This window comes from Phaethon aethereus, assembly GCF_964289735.1.
Source record: "Phaethon aethereus genome assembly, chromosome: 4".
Taxonomy (NCBI): domain Eukaryota; kingdom Metazoa; phylum Chordata; class Aves; order Phaethontiformes; family Phaethontidae; genus Phaethon; species Phaethon aethereus.
The window spans coordinates 15,298,110-15,314,948 of NC_138578.1; the positions used below are offsets into that span (position 1 = coordinate 15,298,110).

Consider the following 16,839-nt stretch of genomic DNA (forward strand, 5'->3'; position numbering starts at 1 on the left):
AAAATATTTTTTTTAGTTACAGGACACAGAAGTCAGCCCCCACATTCTCATTATTTATTAAGTTAATCAAAAGCTCCAAAGAATTAGCTGAGTATAGCTTAAATACCAAACCTGACCCCTATTGTGTATCTAATTTGTCTAATTGCAGTACAAAACTCCTGCCTGATTTAGCACAATTCTATTCACAAGATTGGATTAGAAAGAAAGATTTAGACAGGGACTTAAAAGAACAAACAGAAGCATCACAATACAGTACATGGCTTCTCTTCTGCTCTAATAGTATCAATTCTTAAATCTAACTCTGTCTCCAACTTTAAAATAAAAAAGGAAGACTTGTATTTCTACCTTAAAGGTGCACTAATCTTGACACACTGGGAATCACTGTGCATGGCAAATTAGCCTCTATTAACTATTTCTACTCTTTAGCTTTAGCTGATAATATACAAACTTTTTTCATCTGTAATGTCACAAAACCAAACATATACCTGTGTGAACTACTGTAATCACAGACTCTGCTGCAGTAACAGTAAATCTAATCCTCACAGATCTACTTCAGAGTAATAACTGAATAACTGCCATCTAGTCCTACGCCAGAAAAGAAAACAAAACCCAATCCTCAACTACTATTGCAGTAACAAAACAGCATAAGCCAAAGTGCATAATACATATTTACGCTGCATCTTAAACATAGTTCATGTCTGTTCTGCCAGTTTTTCTACTGAGTAAGCAAATCCTAGACCCATGTTTTCAGCTGTTTAAAACACTAAAACACAGTGGAAAAGATTACTTAATCAGTAAAACTTCCAAAGAGGAAAGTCGCAGCAAAACAAATTTGCTTCTTCATACTCACCATCATCCGTGTCAGCCCTGATCATTACTTTAGTGCTTGGGAATTCAGTGCCAATTTGGCCACAGAGAAATATTGTGGCCAATATATCTCCTCATACAGAGAGTCATTGATAATGATAATAGGACAGCTTTTCTTCGTTTCATCCTTATTAAAATGAACAATGCTGCTATGTTCTTCAGGACGTGAGACGTAGTCAGAATAAGACAAGATAGTGGATGGTACCGTGCCAGTAGCAGAACCTATGAGGAGAGAGGGTAAAAAATAAATTACAGGGACTCAGGACTTTAATGAAGAGGAAGAACAGCCCTTTAAATGAAACAAACACAGAAAAAAGTGTTTTATGCTGGAACTGACTTATAAATGTGCTTTGGTAACATGTTAAACACAAGAAATTGTTCCTATTTATAATTACAATTTCTCCAGTAGCAAAGTGGAGGGCTCTTATTATCACCCAGCACCCTCATGAAACCATTCCTGCTCCCAATTCACTACTATCTCCAGTTGTCCTGACTCAACTTTTTTTATGGGGCTGCACTTCAACCAGGTAAGAGAAGTGAGTCAACTAATTAAAAAAAACCCCAAAACACTCAACTCTCAAAAAATATGCTTTGATACTAATTATGTAGAGCACAGCCCCATCACCAGCTGAACAGTCACAATAAAAAGCAATTTTGTGAAGGAAGAAGGAAAGAGTGCAAGAGCAGTTAGGAGAGGCAAGGGGCAAAACATCCAAATAAGTTTTGCTGTTGAAAGATGAGGCCATAGAGCCACACCTGATTTAACATCACACATGACTGACCGTATTTCCTAACATTTGCCCTGAAAAATGGCAACAACTTTGCCAAAAATGGCAAAATTTTCACTTCTACACACTATTCTTTCATGGATCAGAATGCCTATTAAAGTCACTGGGACTTCAGGATGAGGACTCTTCCTGAACATATGAATGTGAATTTGAACTTCATATTTACCTCATTGTATGATTTGTAGAAGCTGGGGGCGGGGGGGGGCGGGAAATACCTCCCTCTTACTTCTGCAGTATTTCTTTGTGTGAAATACTTGTTTAAAAAAAAGTAAGGCTTATATGCAATATGAGCCTAAGAACTGCTGTGGATTTGCACTACTAACATCCTTGTAGCCAACTGGGATGTTACTATCTGGTTGAGCAGACGGCTAGATGGGTGAAAAATGGCTAGATCACTAGGATTAAAGGGTGGTAGTTAATAGTTTGTACTCCACCTGAAGGCCAGTTACAAGTAGAGTTCCTCAGTGGAATGCCCTGGGTCTGCAGCAATTTTCAGGGGACAAAAGCCTGAGCAACCCTGTCCTACCTCATAGCTGGCCCTGCTTTGAGGAGCAGATCTGACTGGAGACGTCTCAAGGTCCCTTCCAACCTACATAATTCTGCATACATTAGGTGGCCTGATTTTCAGAGGTCATAAGTACATACAACATGTGTTGATTGCCTTCCTTTACCATGGACAGGGGTTAATAATGTGTCAGACACTTATTAAGCAGGCTGAGAAAGATTAAATGAGAGACAGTGTCATATTTACCATGCTTATCATGTTTAAAACTTTGACAAAAACTGTATTACTGCAGCATGTTTATGAAAAACACAGTTCATTACAACAATTGCAGCAATTGTGCATTTGGGTAAATGGCTAGTGTTATCAAGGCCAGATAGATTGACAGCCTACAAGGACAAAAAAGCCTTAAGTAACTTGGTAAGATTTTCTGTGCCGCAATACACAACAAAAGAGGGGAAAATTCTGTTAAGCCCTTGTAAGTCACTGATGAAGGAACAAATGACCTCTGAATGCCTGACACACTAAAGATTCCTGCCAACCATTCAGGCTGACTCTTACAGGTAAGGATAAAACAGAAACAGAAGATGTTAAAAGGATTTTCTGAACTAGAAGTTTAAGTAAGTCACAGAACTGAGGATGATCCCCCCTTTCCCCTGCCCAGATACAGAATGCTGGTATCTCTAGCTATGACAAGCTGATACAAGACTTCTATGTGAAAAACAGTTTTTTCAATCAAAACTTTCATATTTCACTGCTTAGAATAAATGTTAATCTTTATCTTAAACCTGGTTTCATTTATAAATTCCCATTACCTTATCTTTATTAAATCTATTTTTAAATACAAATTTTAGTTTTGATTATGAGTTATCTGGTATTTTATAATATCTAGTATTTTTACAGTATCTAATACTTTTTCTCCTCTGCCATCTCACTTTTTCAGTTTATAGCGGGCTTATTTAGTAGTCAAGAACTATATTTGGAAAACTTAAGATTCAAATGAGTTGAAGAAGGAATCATATTATCAATTACCTGTCTGTATTAACTATAGTATTTGAGTGACTATCACCCTGCTGAAAGTCAGCGCACCACCACAAACTTACATTCACTCGTCTCTGAATATCTAGTGAAGACAGGGTTGTGATCTGATCTTTATAGCTGGCCTCTAACCTAAGCAAAACCCCGAAATCTCATTTGATTTTAGAAATGGTTTAGTTCTAAATCTACGTATCTTCTCTCTGGTTCATGACCAACTCTTTGCCTTCTTTGATAACACAGATTCACAAATGAGATAAAAAGCATTAAGACGGGCAGTCGCTTCATGCGGCCTTCTGTGTCAGTTATGTTTAAACAAAAAGTAGTCTGTCAATTTTTAAATACTAGTTCTTGCTGAATCAACTGAAACCCTGACTTGGCTTCTTCCAGCTACACAGTCAAAAAGGAAAACACTGACAACAGGAAAAACCCCACGCTGGGTACTGCAGTTCTCATTCAGGGTATATACTAACGTGCAATGATCAGTCAGATCCTCAACGACAGGAGAGGTACAGGGCTTAAGACTAGAAGAATCCTCTTTTCCCTCTAAACAATCACTGCAGGGACAGGCGTTTCCTCTTCAGAGTGAAAAGCTGCAGGAAAAAAATGGTGCCTCTTCAAAAAAGGGTATACATATATGTATACATACACACATATATATGTATGTGTATATACATGTATACATATATATGCATGTGCACACACACACATATTCTTACATTTTGGGCTTTAAAACATTCTTTAAGCAGAGAACTAGACACACGTAAGTTGCCTGCAAAAATCACTTGTTCCTGCTACCGAAGTTACTGGCAATACTTGCTGACTAACAACTGCATTTGCTCTCTTACTTACCTAAACGTGAATATTATGCTGAATAGTCTGTTACCTAGCTAGATAACATACCTTGGTGTGTAGAACAAATGACCATCAGTTCTTGACTGACATCTCCAGATCTTCTAATAGGAATCAGCAGTTCACCTATATCTTCCTCTACTTTATATTCCAGCTGAGTAATATACACTGTAGATACTGAAGAAAAACATGATGAGAGAATGGGGAGACCAAAGTTGAACACCTGTATGACATTACATACAGAGTACGAATTTAGCCAAGGAAGAGATTTAATAAGAAATACAAATGCCTTGTTCAGCTAGGTGAAGCTTTAAGACAGGGCTGAACCACAACAGAGCAAAGACAGATAAGGTCACCTGAGAGTCACCTCATCAGGAGACAGGTACTCACAAAACCTGCAAGTGAACAATACTGTGCCTAAACACAAATTCTAAGGGAATGAGAAGTGATACATACCATCACCAGGATCCACGATTTCAATTGTTGCTGTTGCTGGAATCTCAAGGGCAGCCATAACTGGATCGGATAGAACAATCTGGAATGTTTCAAATGCCTCATATCCATTGTCTGAAAATATCCTCACTCACCAGGTAGCCAAAGCCTGCCCTGGATTGAACTGGACCTGTTTCTGCGGTTTCCCCTTGAAGTCTTTATCCTTTACTGCTGTACCATCTTTGGTTCCAATTCCTGCATAAAAATTCAGAGGAATTATTATCCATGCATTTTAGTATTTTAATAAAATCAAAGCAACTACCACAAAAAGTACTTTTAAAATGCTAATCTGGCAGTTACTAACTTTGAGAAAAAAATAAGGAGGGTTATATCACACTTTCTCTAACATTGTTGCATAGCTCGTAAAAGATAGGTAATTAAGGTAGGGTCCTGGCAACATTTGTGTGCATAAAAAATTGTATTTGCATGAAAAATTCCCTTTACTTCATCTGCTGGGCACGTAAAACCTATGCAAGCAACAACAAAGTTACTGAGGCATGAGGCTATTTATCAAATATGACTGAACAGAACTGTTCAACAGGGCCAATTTTCCCATCTATATAAAAACTTGTGGAACAAGTTTTCCAGTTATGCATTCAGAAAGGATGCATCAACATGTTAAGATTATTTATGTCAATTAAGGTGCTCACCCATAAAAAAACAAAACAAAACCAGAAAAACCCAAAACAACCCAAACTAACAAACCACCCAACCACTCATCTCTTTCAAAGAGAAATTAATCATTATATGTTTATCACTTTGTGCTTACAGTTTCTGTTACTGGGCTGTGCTTATATACATTTAAGATCTGTGAAGTTCTTTTACCAGTTTTACCTGTACACTAAATCAGCCCTAAAGACTTTTGCCATCTGTCAAAGTCTTGCTTCTGCAGATGCTCTCCTAGCTAGGTGAGTATATAACTGGACACTTGGTGTGGAATTGCAGCTCAGTATGACAGAAAAATGTTCCCAGGGTTTACGGGGTCCACCATGCTATGCACATTTGCTCCTTCTCTCCCACCCCCTTTTTTTCTTCCTTGTGTGACTCTAAACTGCAATACCTAGTAACATATCCATCTTCTCTGCTGGGGTATTATTCAAGCAGAAGCTTTTCATTGTACAGGTTTAAAAGACTGCATGTTCTCATCTTAATAAAAAACACAGAGGGTAGTGGCATAGAGATTCTAGGGCTAGAGATGCATCCATTTAATTCAAAGTTAAGCGGCAGCAAGGATTTAACTCGAAGTAGATTTTGTTTGCTATTCTGACCAGATGGCTTTTGTTGCATCATAAAATGATGCTAACCCACGAATGTTCTGAAAGAGCAAAAACAATATCCAGAAATGTGAACATGCTTTATGCTTTCTTGGAAACTCATGTGCAGGATGCTACAACTGACATAAGGATTCATTCAGTTTTTTCTACTTAATGCAGCACAAATGCTCAATTTTTTGATTTTTTAAAAAACCTTGGTTTTAAGTAAGACCAAGTGCATCATAGGAAGGCACTCAAGAAAACATTTTTTAAATACAAAAAGCTGTTACACATTTTTAAGCTTGCATATTTTTATAGATAGATTTCTTGTTTGTTTTAATCAAAGGTGCACACGTATTGGCAGAATCCAACTGTGGACATAGTGAAGCAAAGATCTGTAACTCACCATGGGGTTTTGAAATTCATTACTGCCTTTGGGTTTCAATCCAGCATTGGTTCAAATATATGAACATCTTTCTATTAAGGTTCAACACCAGCAACGATGATTCACTTTACCTCCCCAGCTGAGGATGATTAATCCCTCTCAAGTCAATGGTCTACACATTTGTTGGAGAATCTGATGGCTAGCAAAGAACTTCTGAAGGCTGTGGAGCATGAAACCATTCCTAAATGATTTAATTCCTAAATTCCCACAGTTTGTCTGTTCCACAAGTGCTTCGGTTTTAAATGCCTGATTTAATACTCAGATAATAGCCCAATATATTTGTGTTGTGCAAAGCAAATATTGTCATACATGGGTGTAAATTATAAAAACCCTAAAACTTTAAACCCTTTCCCTTTTTGTTTTTAAATTGGGGAGAAAAAGATCTTTCTCCTCAGTGCTCCCTGAATCACTCCACTGGTGCAAAGATTTCTCTGATTCCTATTTACTTTGCAGAGCTGTCACGATTGGGTACTCTGCTATCTCATGATAGCACACTCGTAACTTCAGTGTGCTCTACACCTGCCACCTCTGCTAGCAGACAACCCTTTTGAGAATTTCTAGCAGCTTTCATATTTTCTTGTACCTCAAAGGCCAGTGTAACACTGCCCTTCTAAAGTGAGGAGTTGTAACTAACTTCTCCACAACTTGGTTCTGCAAGCAGACACCAGCTACTTCAAGAACTTATTTGTTTACTTATAGCTGAAGTTAATGTGTTAAAAAATGTACCCTCCTGCCAAAATAAACAAAGCAGAGTATCCGAATTTCTGTTTTGTTGTCTGGCAAGTGATTTCAGGAAAAAGACACTGGGCAAACAGCAGCAGTTCATTTTCTTGGTTTGTTCTTTTGTCCACTAACATACATACTCACTTAGATTTCTGGATGGCAGCAGTGGAAAATGAAACGCATAGTCAGGTCCAAGCAACAAAAATCTATACCATTGTTAGTCTCATCATTTGGCATTTATTATATAAATAGAGGAAGAAGCAACTATGGAACAGCTCCTTAACAGCTACCTTTTCTGGTGCAAAAAGCTTCAAATATTAAAGATTTACTTACTGATAAAAGAGGTTTCTCGCAGATATCCTCTGCGTCTGATAGTCACCTCCAGAAATTTGGAGTTCTCATCTACAATGTAGTTCTCCTTCTCCAGTGAAATCCAAGCCCACTTCAGTCGAAATGGCTGGCTCTTTAACATGTTCCCCCCTGTGTCACAGAAAAAGCATCCTGAATACTATATGTATATATGTTTGCAAAACACAACTATAATTCCCTAAGGTCATTGCTTCAGCATATTTATATCACTTCAGGACAAAGACAACCTGCCTTTTTACCTGCAGATATGAGGGACAGAGGTGCATCACATGAATCACAATGGTCCACTCTCACAGACCTTCCAGAGTTGAATGTGTCTTCCAAGAGGCTGGAGGCTTGTTCAGGGGTCCCAGCCTGTGTCTTAGCACACCAGCTCCCTAATTAAGCTACCTATTAACTCTCAAAGATTACTTTTGCAAAGATTATTTCTGTCAGGAGTGGGATTAAACTGTGAAAATAACTCTTTGGGAGGCTTTAGGTGGGTCACATTGTAGTCTTGCCTTACTGACTCTTTAGCAGTGCTAATATGTGCCTATCAACATCAAACATGAGTATAAGCTGAATTCAGCATCTCCTAGCAAATGTAGGCAACATGTAGTATCGTGAGAGGAACATATCATATCATGAATTATATATTGATTGATTGTGCAAAAATATTTGGAAATTGTGACTAAGCTTCTATTCTTTGTTTTCAGGAAAATAGTTTATTAAAAACAGCAGTTATTTTGTATTACACAAAGTAAAACTGAAAAACCCCAACAATTTATGAATGTAATGCTATTTAAAAACTACCAAGCCAACAAAATTTAGGTTATCATTTTCTTCTGGTTTGGAAATTAACTCTTTAGAAGTATTCTGTAAAATTTTTATGTGATCCGGCAAATCCCCTGTTTCCACACAAAAAGGTAACCAAATAACAACTGGTCTTGAAGCCGTAAGTTTCCACCTCATTAATTTTTTTTTTTTTCCTAGCAAAATTAGGCCTTATGCTGCATGCAGTATGCTTTGTAGTACAAGGTTATAGCATCTAAGTTCAGGAACTTTTCATTGCTTACAGATAATTGACAAAGTATAGACAAGATAAGATTCGACAAAGAAAAAAGTGACTCACATCAAGAACTAATATAACTGTCCTCCACTTGTCTGATGATTTTCCACACAATGAACAGAAATTTGCAAAAAAGAGTAATTCAGATATTTAAGAAGCCTCTACTTACTGAAACAGACAATTTAATAAAAAAGAAAATTGTACCCTGCTAGCATTTTTTGTTGTTGTTAAAAATTAAATTGGTTAACATTTTTCTTTTAAAATAAAAATCACGTTTTGCTCTATAATTATGTACCTCTGTTACACAAGGGTGCCAACAGGACATAAACTGACTAATTCAGCACTGGATAAAAGAGGTATTGAAACTTTTGATTAAAGGATCTAATTCTCTACTAGTGCCTGTTTGACATCTAATCAAAATCACCACATAATTCTCATCTGCTTTAATGTTGCAAATTCTTATACCAACATTATCTCTACGGGAGTTGCCTCAGGCTCTTAAAAAGCGTAGGGCAAAAGTCCAGCATAGGATTCTCTTGCTAACTGGAAGAAAGCCTAGATTATCCATTGCGAGTAAATCCAGTAATTAGTGAGGTTACAGCTGCGTAAACCTATGAGCCTGGAAGCAATTTAAGATGTTCTAAGTAGTTACAACTTGGAATGAATTGTGCCTTTGAACAAAAAAACCAAGTCATTCAGCAACATTGCAAAAAAAGCATTGAAGAAAATGTTGATTTCTGAAAAAATCACCTTAGTTGCAAGCTGAAGCCTAAAGCTATATTTACCAACTGGAATATTTTCAAAAAACTCTATCTGTTTGGCTGCTGCTTTGGCTGAGACTGTTACTGCATGTAGACTGGAAAAAGACCTCTGAAAGCATAATTCACACGTCCTTCTTGGTGACTACTGCTTTTTTATCCTAGAAACATCCCAATAAATGACATTATTTCTGCTGAAAAATGCTTTTTCAGCAGGATCATTATATTGCTGCTACACGTCTTTCCTGGTGGCTCTTTGTTTCACAGCCTTCATCTCTTGAGAGACATCAGTGTTTTGAGGGTTTTGGCTCCCCCTTCCCTCCCCCCCCCCTTTTGTTTTTTTACAAGTAAGACTGAACACAGTGTGCTCCAAATTCACAAAGATTTATAGGCTTAGAAATGAAGGACTGGGGAAAAAAAAAGGAGATTCTGACTTAAGGCTAGATTAAAACCAAAACCAAGCAAAAGGCTCACAAAATGAAAAAAAACTTTCATTCAATAATAAATTCATGATAAACCAGCCAATTTCCTCCTAGTCAACATCTGCAGTCAAAAGCTAGTTTACTGACAATCTGCTATATAGACCTACACAGAGCTAAAACCCAGATGTGATGGGACCACCTGCACACTTGTTTCCAGTCACAAGTACCAACATCTGCGCCATTCATTTGCAGTGCAAAGCTCTCCTACATACATAGAAAACACGTACAACCTCCTTCTCCATACATACAAAACACACTTATATGTGTAGGTAAATACACTGTTATATACAGCTGTTTAGCAAAGACATCATTCTTCAGGTATAAAAAAAACATACTGTTGGGAAACACTGTGGGCAGCGTATTGCATACGTTCACCCATAGCATTGGCAATCGCAGCATGGTGTATCACAGGATCTGATAACATAAAGCAGCTCTCCTGAATTGTTAGAAGATGTCTTTTGCTTTCATCATGACTAGGAAAGATCAGAGAGCCAGAGCGCCAAAGATAGACATCACGTTTCAGTGGGGTGTATATCACACCCAACTGAACTCAATGCCTGGCTTTTTGTGAACTACTGCGTTAAACAAAATGATCCCAAAAGCAGACCCCAAACACTCTGTAGGCTTAAAGCAGGCTCAAAGTAGACTTATATAATTTCCTATTATGGGAATATCACGGAATATTATCAGCATCCTAGAGGATAAATGTCTGGAACACCCTTTGACCCTGTCTTTTAATATACAAATAGCAACATACCCATTCATACTCCTAGGCAATTTTTTCCCCTTTCCAAAAAGACATCTCATTTGGTAGGTGCACTTCCAACAGTAGGTCCCCAACCTTGGGCTGCTTAAGTTCAGTGAAAATCAGGATAGTTGAGTAACTTTTGCTATGGACAATACTAATGCAAGGTTCAATATGTGTTTACCACCTCACAACTTCTCCCATTCCTTATTTCAGAACTGGGAAAAGGCCAGAGCAGGAGGCAGTTAAATTTTTAAGGTAATACATTTTCTGTAGTTTTTAAGAGATAATAAAGCGTAGTCTAAGGAATCCATTATTTGAGAACCTAGTAATTCTACTTTGAAAATAACACACACGAGAACTTTATTCTGTAAAGTGTTGTTAATATGTTTAAATATCTCTATTTTCTAACTAAACCACAAATTCTTTAGATTACTTGCATGCGCATCAGAAGTTACAAAATCTTGCAGCTTCCCATTTTGCAATTTTTATGAAGAATATATATGCAGGGGCAATTACTGGAAAAATTAAGCATTCCTATTAAGTATTTTACATTTGCATTTTTCAGAGAAACAGAGGACACTGAAAATGACAACAAACCACAGCTTAAAACCAGGCCAGTATAAATTAGATGGTTGCCAATTCTACAGTTATGATAAACACAGGTACTCCAACAAGATATTACAATTAGTAAGGCCCCTAACTCTTTCGCTACACAGTCCATCAGCCTTTTCCTGGCCAAAGAGGGAAGCCTTTAAGGGATGTCTCATACCATCAGCTTCATAAATCTAACGAAGCCAGAACTATTTTTCTCTTGTAAAAGTAAATTTCATAAAAACCTCCCAAGTTTCATAAAAGAGAGCCCTCCATTTTCAGTGTTTTCCTAAAAATACTCTCCTAGTTACTGCGTTCTTGGTTTTATTACCCCTAAGCAAATGTTGATGTCATGCCAAGTGATCTTGGGGAAAAAGACTAGATTAATACAAGGAGGTAAGTGTTGGCCATGTGCTTGGCACGTGGGTCCTGCACGCTATGAAACATAGATTGTCTTTCTGTAACCCTCACAGACAGCATAAATATATATTCAGCAGTTCTAAATTAGTAAAGAATAGTACATTAATAACCCAAATGGAAGGATAGTTTCTTCCTTTTTGCTCTGGTGAAAAGTCCATCTGACCACCATCTCAGACTCTGGCTTAGCTTGGGTGGCTGACAGTGTTTCTGTCAATTCCTTCAAGTGAAGTTATGTTTCTTTACAAGAGCTGCTCTGTGGATGCAAACGTATTTGTAGTTGGCTTTGATTTGCTGAATAGCTAAAATTTACTGAAAGGGATCAGAAAGATAGAAAGCAGTTCAGGGGAATAAACAGTGAAGGAGCTGAAAGGAATGAAAAGTTGGAGAAGCACAGAAGGAAGAAAGCACAAAACCCACCAGCTCAGAAAAAGCAAGTAAATATGCATATGTATGAAAGGGAAATAGTTCCAAATGTTGGAAAACTTAAAAAGGGAGATGAGAGGGAGGGAAAAATGTGAATTAATTTGTAACTTTAGCTAAAAAAAATTCAGGGGTGGCAAAGTCACAGATGGACACTCATTCCCCTACCATCCAAAAATCTTCAAAAATTCTTGGGCAAGGGACAGAGAGCAGGTCAGGAAATGTAGAGTTTTTTGGGAACTAGGCAGTTTTTCTTTTTGTCTTTATGTTGAACAAAATTAATCTAGTACTACGGCTCAGAGAGTTATTTTTTCAGAGAAGTCACGCTCCAAGAAACTAAAAAAGAAAAAAGAGAAAAAATAACCCCACAGCAAAACAAAGCAACACCTCTCCTGCCCCAGATACCTCATTTTCCCTTGCATTTACATAGATGCACCTCGAAAGGGGTCTTTTGTTTGTTTGTTTGTCTGGTGGGGTTTTGTTTGTGTGTACCACAATATCAGGCTGTATTGTAACGAGTGAATATTCTCAGTCTGGTATTTGTATTGAGCAAACATTCTGGCTCAGAAGGAATAAGCGGCTGTTCTGAGCAGACCAACAAAAACAGCTGCCATTAATCCCTAATCTTCTTTTATCTTCCTTCTTTGCTGGCATGCACAGAAGGTCTAACATGCTACTCAGACAAGCAGCAGGCAGGCATACTACTAGACTCAAGAAAACTTTGTTCTCACAAAAATATTTCCCAAGAAACGTTAAATAAATAACTAAACAGCCAGCAATAACCTCAGACTGAAAATTCAGAAATAGACTTACTCTTCCTAAAAGTAATTTATTTTTTATTTCTAAAAAATGTTTCTATACAACTAATACTGTAAGCACAAATTGTAAAAATAGAAGATGTAAAAAAGGACTACTTCTTTGTCTTTACTTTTGATGTAATTAGTAGCTTTTCCTCTCCCAAGTGCCTTAAGAGCTGAAATAACAGCATAGGCTATCAACCTAGAAAAAAAAAATTACTTTTTCCTGAAAAAAGTAATTTTCCTGGGCCTAATCTAAGCAGCTACTTTTATATGAGCTAAAGGAAAATCTAGAGAAACATCAAATTGTTGGTGAAATGGCTTTATAAAGAAATGCATCACTCTGATCTCCCAAATACCTTAAGCCTCATTATAACACAAATTCTATTTCAAGGACATGCCATCATTTTGAAAGACCTTAGACTTGACTTTGAAGAACAAACAAATAAAAACAAAGAGTAAGCAAGTTATAAAAATCACTTTTTAAAAAAATATCTAAATGCAAAATGCAGAAATACATGTCAAAAGTGGCTGCTGTATAGTATCACACTTTTTCTTTAAGCATATGCCAAGTTAAAAATAGGAAAAAATTGTAGGTGTTGGAAGAGCACTATCAAAAGAACAAAAATTAACTGAGAAAAAGTACACCTGATCATTCTGAGTGCACAAATCTAAAACAGTGGTATCGTGCCACAAGTCAAGACTTTTACATGGTCTTTAAATCGGTATTTAATAGGTCTTTTACAATTCATGCCTGATTTCAGTTATCATCAAGAAATTTTGAGGCCTTAATGAATCTACATAAAGCTGCTTATACTCAAGATTTTTTCCTGTTTGATGTGGTTGGACATGGGGCGGGGAGAGTTGAAGGAACAAGCATACTGTTGTTCATATTTCACTGGAGCTACTTTCATTATTGCAGCTTGTGGTGGAGGGCTGGCATGCACAGGTCGAATTACCTTGTCTTCTGCTTTTAAGTCTAACCCGATTATGAGGATTTTGTCTTTTCATCCTCCTGAATACCAAGAGACCTGGAAGTTGACTAAAAGATTTGTAATTTGAGAATGATGAGCCAGTGAAACATGGGGCGAGCCTGTGCTCATATCCCATCTTTGCCTTCGCTTGCCTATCCTTCCTCGCTCCCGTTCCAGGACTAGAGGTTTGCAGTGTATTGTTGATTAACAAAAACTACATGTATTTTATTAAATAAAAAACCCAAAACAACCCTGATCTGCTGCCATATTCTTGGTCTGGAAAGAGCGTTACTTCATTTGTGACTCCAGTGTTTTTGCTCATACTCTTGGCCTTTGTTACTTTGCTTTGGCATGTTTTTATCATGAGTTAGTAATCTGCACCCAGACCCAGTCATCCTCCGCCTAAATCAAATATTGTAGCCTTCTGTTAAAATTTGTCATTTACACTGTATCTTTATAGTCCTTCTCTTTCTGTAAGCCATTAACTCAAGAGAAAAAAAATGTCCTTAAAGCCTCACAATAACATGCTTTGCTGCACTACATGATTCTATACTAAAATTATTTATCCGGTGGAAGTCATCATAACACACTGTTCATCTGTGCCAGTGCAGCCCACTGGAACACAAAAGCCATGCTCCAATTTGCTGTAAGTATTAGCATGGAGGAACACGGTTTAGCCTGCATGGCTGGGAAGGTGTTTTCCATCAAATAGCCCTTCCCAATCCTTGGAGTTTTTCCAATATATGAACACACTGCAAGAGATCAGACGCTAAAAGCAGCTCTCAAACAAACTTACTGCTGCTCCAGAGACTGTAAATATTTTCAAGTATAGGAGTTCACAAAAAGCCCTAGAATTTACACTCTGGCAGAACGGAACTTGGTATTTGCAACAAACCATCATCACTGCACTTCAAAATAAACCGATTTTGTTGGTAGAGGGGAGTTGTATTTAATAGTATAATTAGGAGAAAAATAAGGAGAAAACAAGTTTTGTATCACTGGCTTATCTACAAGGCTCTTAGAAAAACAGAAAAAAATTAGACAACTGCAGTCTAGCCATGACACGTTCTGTTTAGAAACATTCCCCTTTTTAGAAAGGGATAGAAAATTTAAAACTGGAAGGTTCAAGGACAGATTGGGCAGGGACTGAGACAGAGCTACTGTAGAAGGATGTGTGCTACGAAGACACAGAAACACTGCTTACCACCATCCAAGGAATTTCCAGTTGTTCCTGAGAGCAACTGTGTATCACTACAGAGATACAACAAAATTTATTAGAGGTCATCTACATGCATAGTCTTACATACTCTGCTTGTTATGAGTTAAGTCTAACTCCTACTCCCCATTTAATTTAAGAACAAACTAATCTTACTCATGTAACCAGGCATCTCAAACAACAATAAACTACCCTGAAATCAGGCCTAGGGTCCAACAAACATATACACAACAGATGGGAAATAGGAGTTTGCTAGGTATTATTTCACAAAAGCCTCTTTGTCTGGAAAGACTCAGAGAAAAAGAGAGAAAGGGGAGAGAAGAAAAAAAAAAAAAAAAAAAGAGACAGAATAAAGGAACATCAGCATAGTGAAGTCAACAACAACAACAAAAACCCCAAACCTGGAACATGCCCCTGAGGGAAACTAAGAGTGAGCTCTTCAGTCATTTTTCACATTAACTTGAACAAGAAGAAAAATTAATTTTTTGGCTAACCAGTTCTGTGCCAACAAAAAATCTTCATCAAAAAAAGGAACTGAAAAAATTCCTTGCTCTAGATGCTTCTTGGAATTTTATCATGCAGAAGACTATTAAGTACACTGTCTGCAGAAAGCAATGAGTATTCCTTGCAAAATGTTTGTAGGTAAAGCTAATAGTAAAGTCTCTGCTTTTCTGGACTGTATTAGGCCTGAAAGAAGTCATGGTAACTGTGGGAATTTGTTCTTCCACCACCATCCTTTTTTGCATTAATTACATTAAAAACTATATTCCAAGGAATCACCTTCATCTCCATGTTTAGGTTAGTTACAGAAACTACCTGCCGCTGTAGAAGCAGCAATATCAACCAATTCATTTAATTAGATAGTCTAAATTGTGCAGTGTTCAGTTTACAAGCTATCCATACACTAAAGACTTTTACCAGAGAATTCTACCAGAGCTTCACAATGACAAACACATTCAAAAATTCTGCAAGCCATTTGAACTGATAAACCAGATAAAACTTATGTGATAAATTCTTCATTAGAAATTTCCTTACCCAGTCATAGCCTTGCATATACTTATGGTCTGTCTGGGCTTTGATCCTAATCCAACCTAATACACCTGATCTATTTTAGGCTTCCTCAGTACCAGATGTTTCAAACAGCTATCAATCCATTTGCAAGCTGTCGTATCTTATTACCTATACAAATGTTTTGTCAAATCGCTAAAATATCAATGACAACAATATACAGAATATGATTTTTATTGATGTTCCTTTTACTATGAGAATATAAGTACCTTAAAAACTCTGTTATACTCTGCTATCAGCTTTTGAAAGGGCAGTATGATAAACAAGCTTTATGCAGTACAGTGCAGCCAAGGGAAATTAATACAGGAAGTAACAAACCATAAATGAAAGGAGAAACACTGATCACCAGGCTCCACAGACACTTGTCTAAATTCTGGAGAGGTGCTAAGAGGTACCACAGAAACATAAGATATGTTTCTTTCATGCTTCAGAGGCCTTCCCTTTTAGTCCCTGGTGAAATGCCTGCTCAGTCTTAAAGATCATTGCCACATGGCTATTTTGTAGAGCCACAGTGAGACCAGTAGATGAGGACGGATGACAACAAAAAGGTTTCCTGAACCCTTCAGCCACTTGACGTTGGCTGAAGTTCCGCAACAGGGTAACTGACCGGAGCCTCTCCAGGAGCCTTATAGAAATCAGTGTTGGTCTAACAATGATCAGCATTATAAGAAGCGATGACTGCCTCTGCCTCCCTTTCTCTTGATTTTCTGCCCCTGTAACTCTGTGATAGTCTTGATTTCTTCACACATGGAGGCTGAACTTGCAGTCTCCTTCCCAACAGCTCAGTCACTACCTATGACTATGCTAGCGTATAACGACAACAACAAAGTTAGTCATTGGATGTCTCACATTGACTAAATTTAATAAAAGGTATAGTGATGTCTTCCAGTCATAATAACTATGATGAACTACGTATTGTAATCTCATAAAATATAAAAATTCAAAATTTACTCCCTGTATTGGAACAAAACTCCACAATTCTTTCAAGTGA

The 16,839-nt window shown here is 37.4% G+C and overlaps 1 protein-coding gene across 1 annotated transcript in view; it reads right to left on the reverse strand.

Annotated features, from left to right (window-relative positions):
• Positions 1-16,839, reverse strand: part of FREM3 (FRAS1 related extracellular matrix 3) — a gene marked incomplete at both ends in the record, with an annotated part of 69,544 nt that overhangs the window by 30,158 nt on the left and 22,547 nt on the right. The window contains 6 exon segments of the mRNA XM_081999607.1: positions 851-940; positions 943-1,089; positions 4,096-4,221; positions 4,501-4,627; positions 4,631-4,731; positions 7,291-7,437. Of these exon segments, the coding sequence (XP_081855733.1) occupies positions 851-940; positions 943-1,089; positions 4,096-4,221; positions 4,501-4,627; positions 4,631-4,731; positions 7,291-7,437 (738 nt within the window).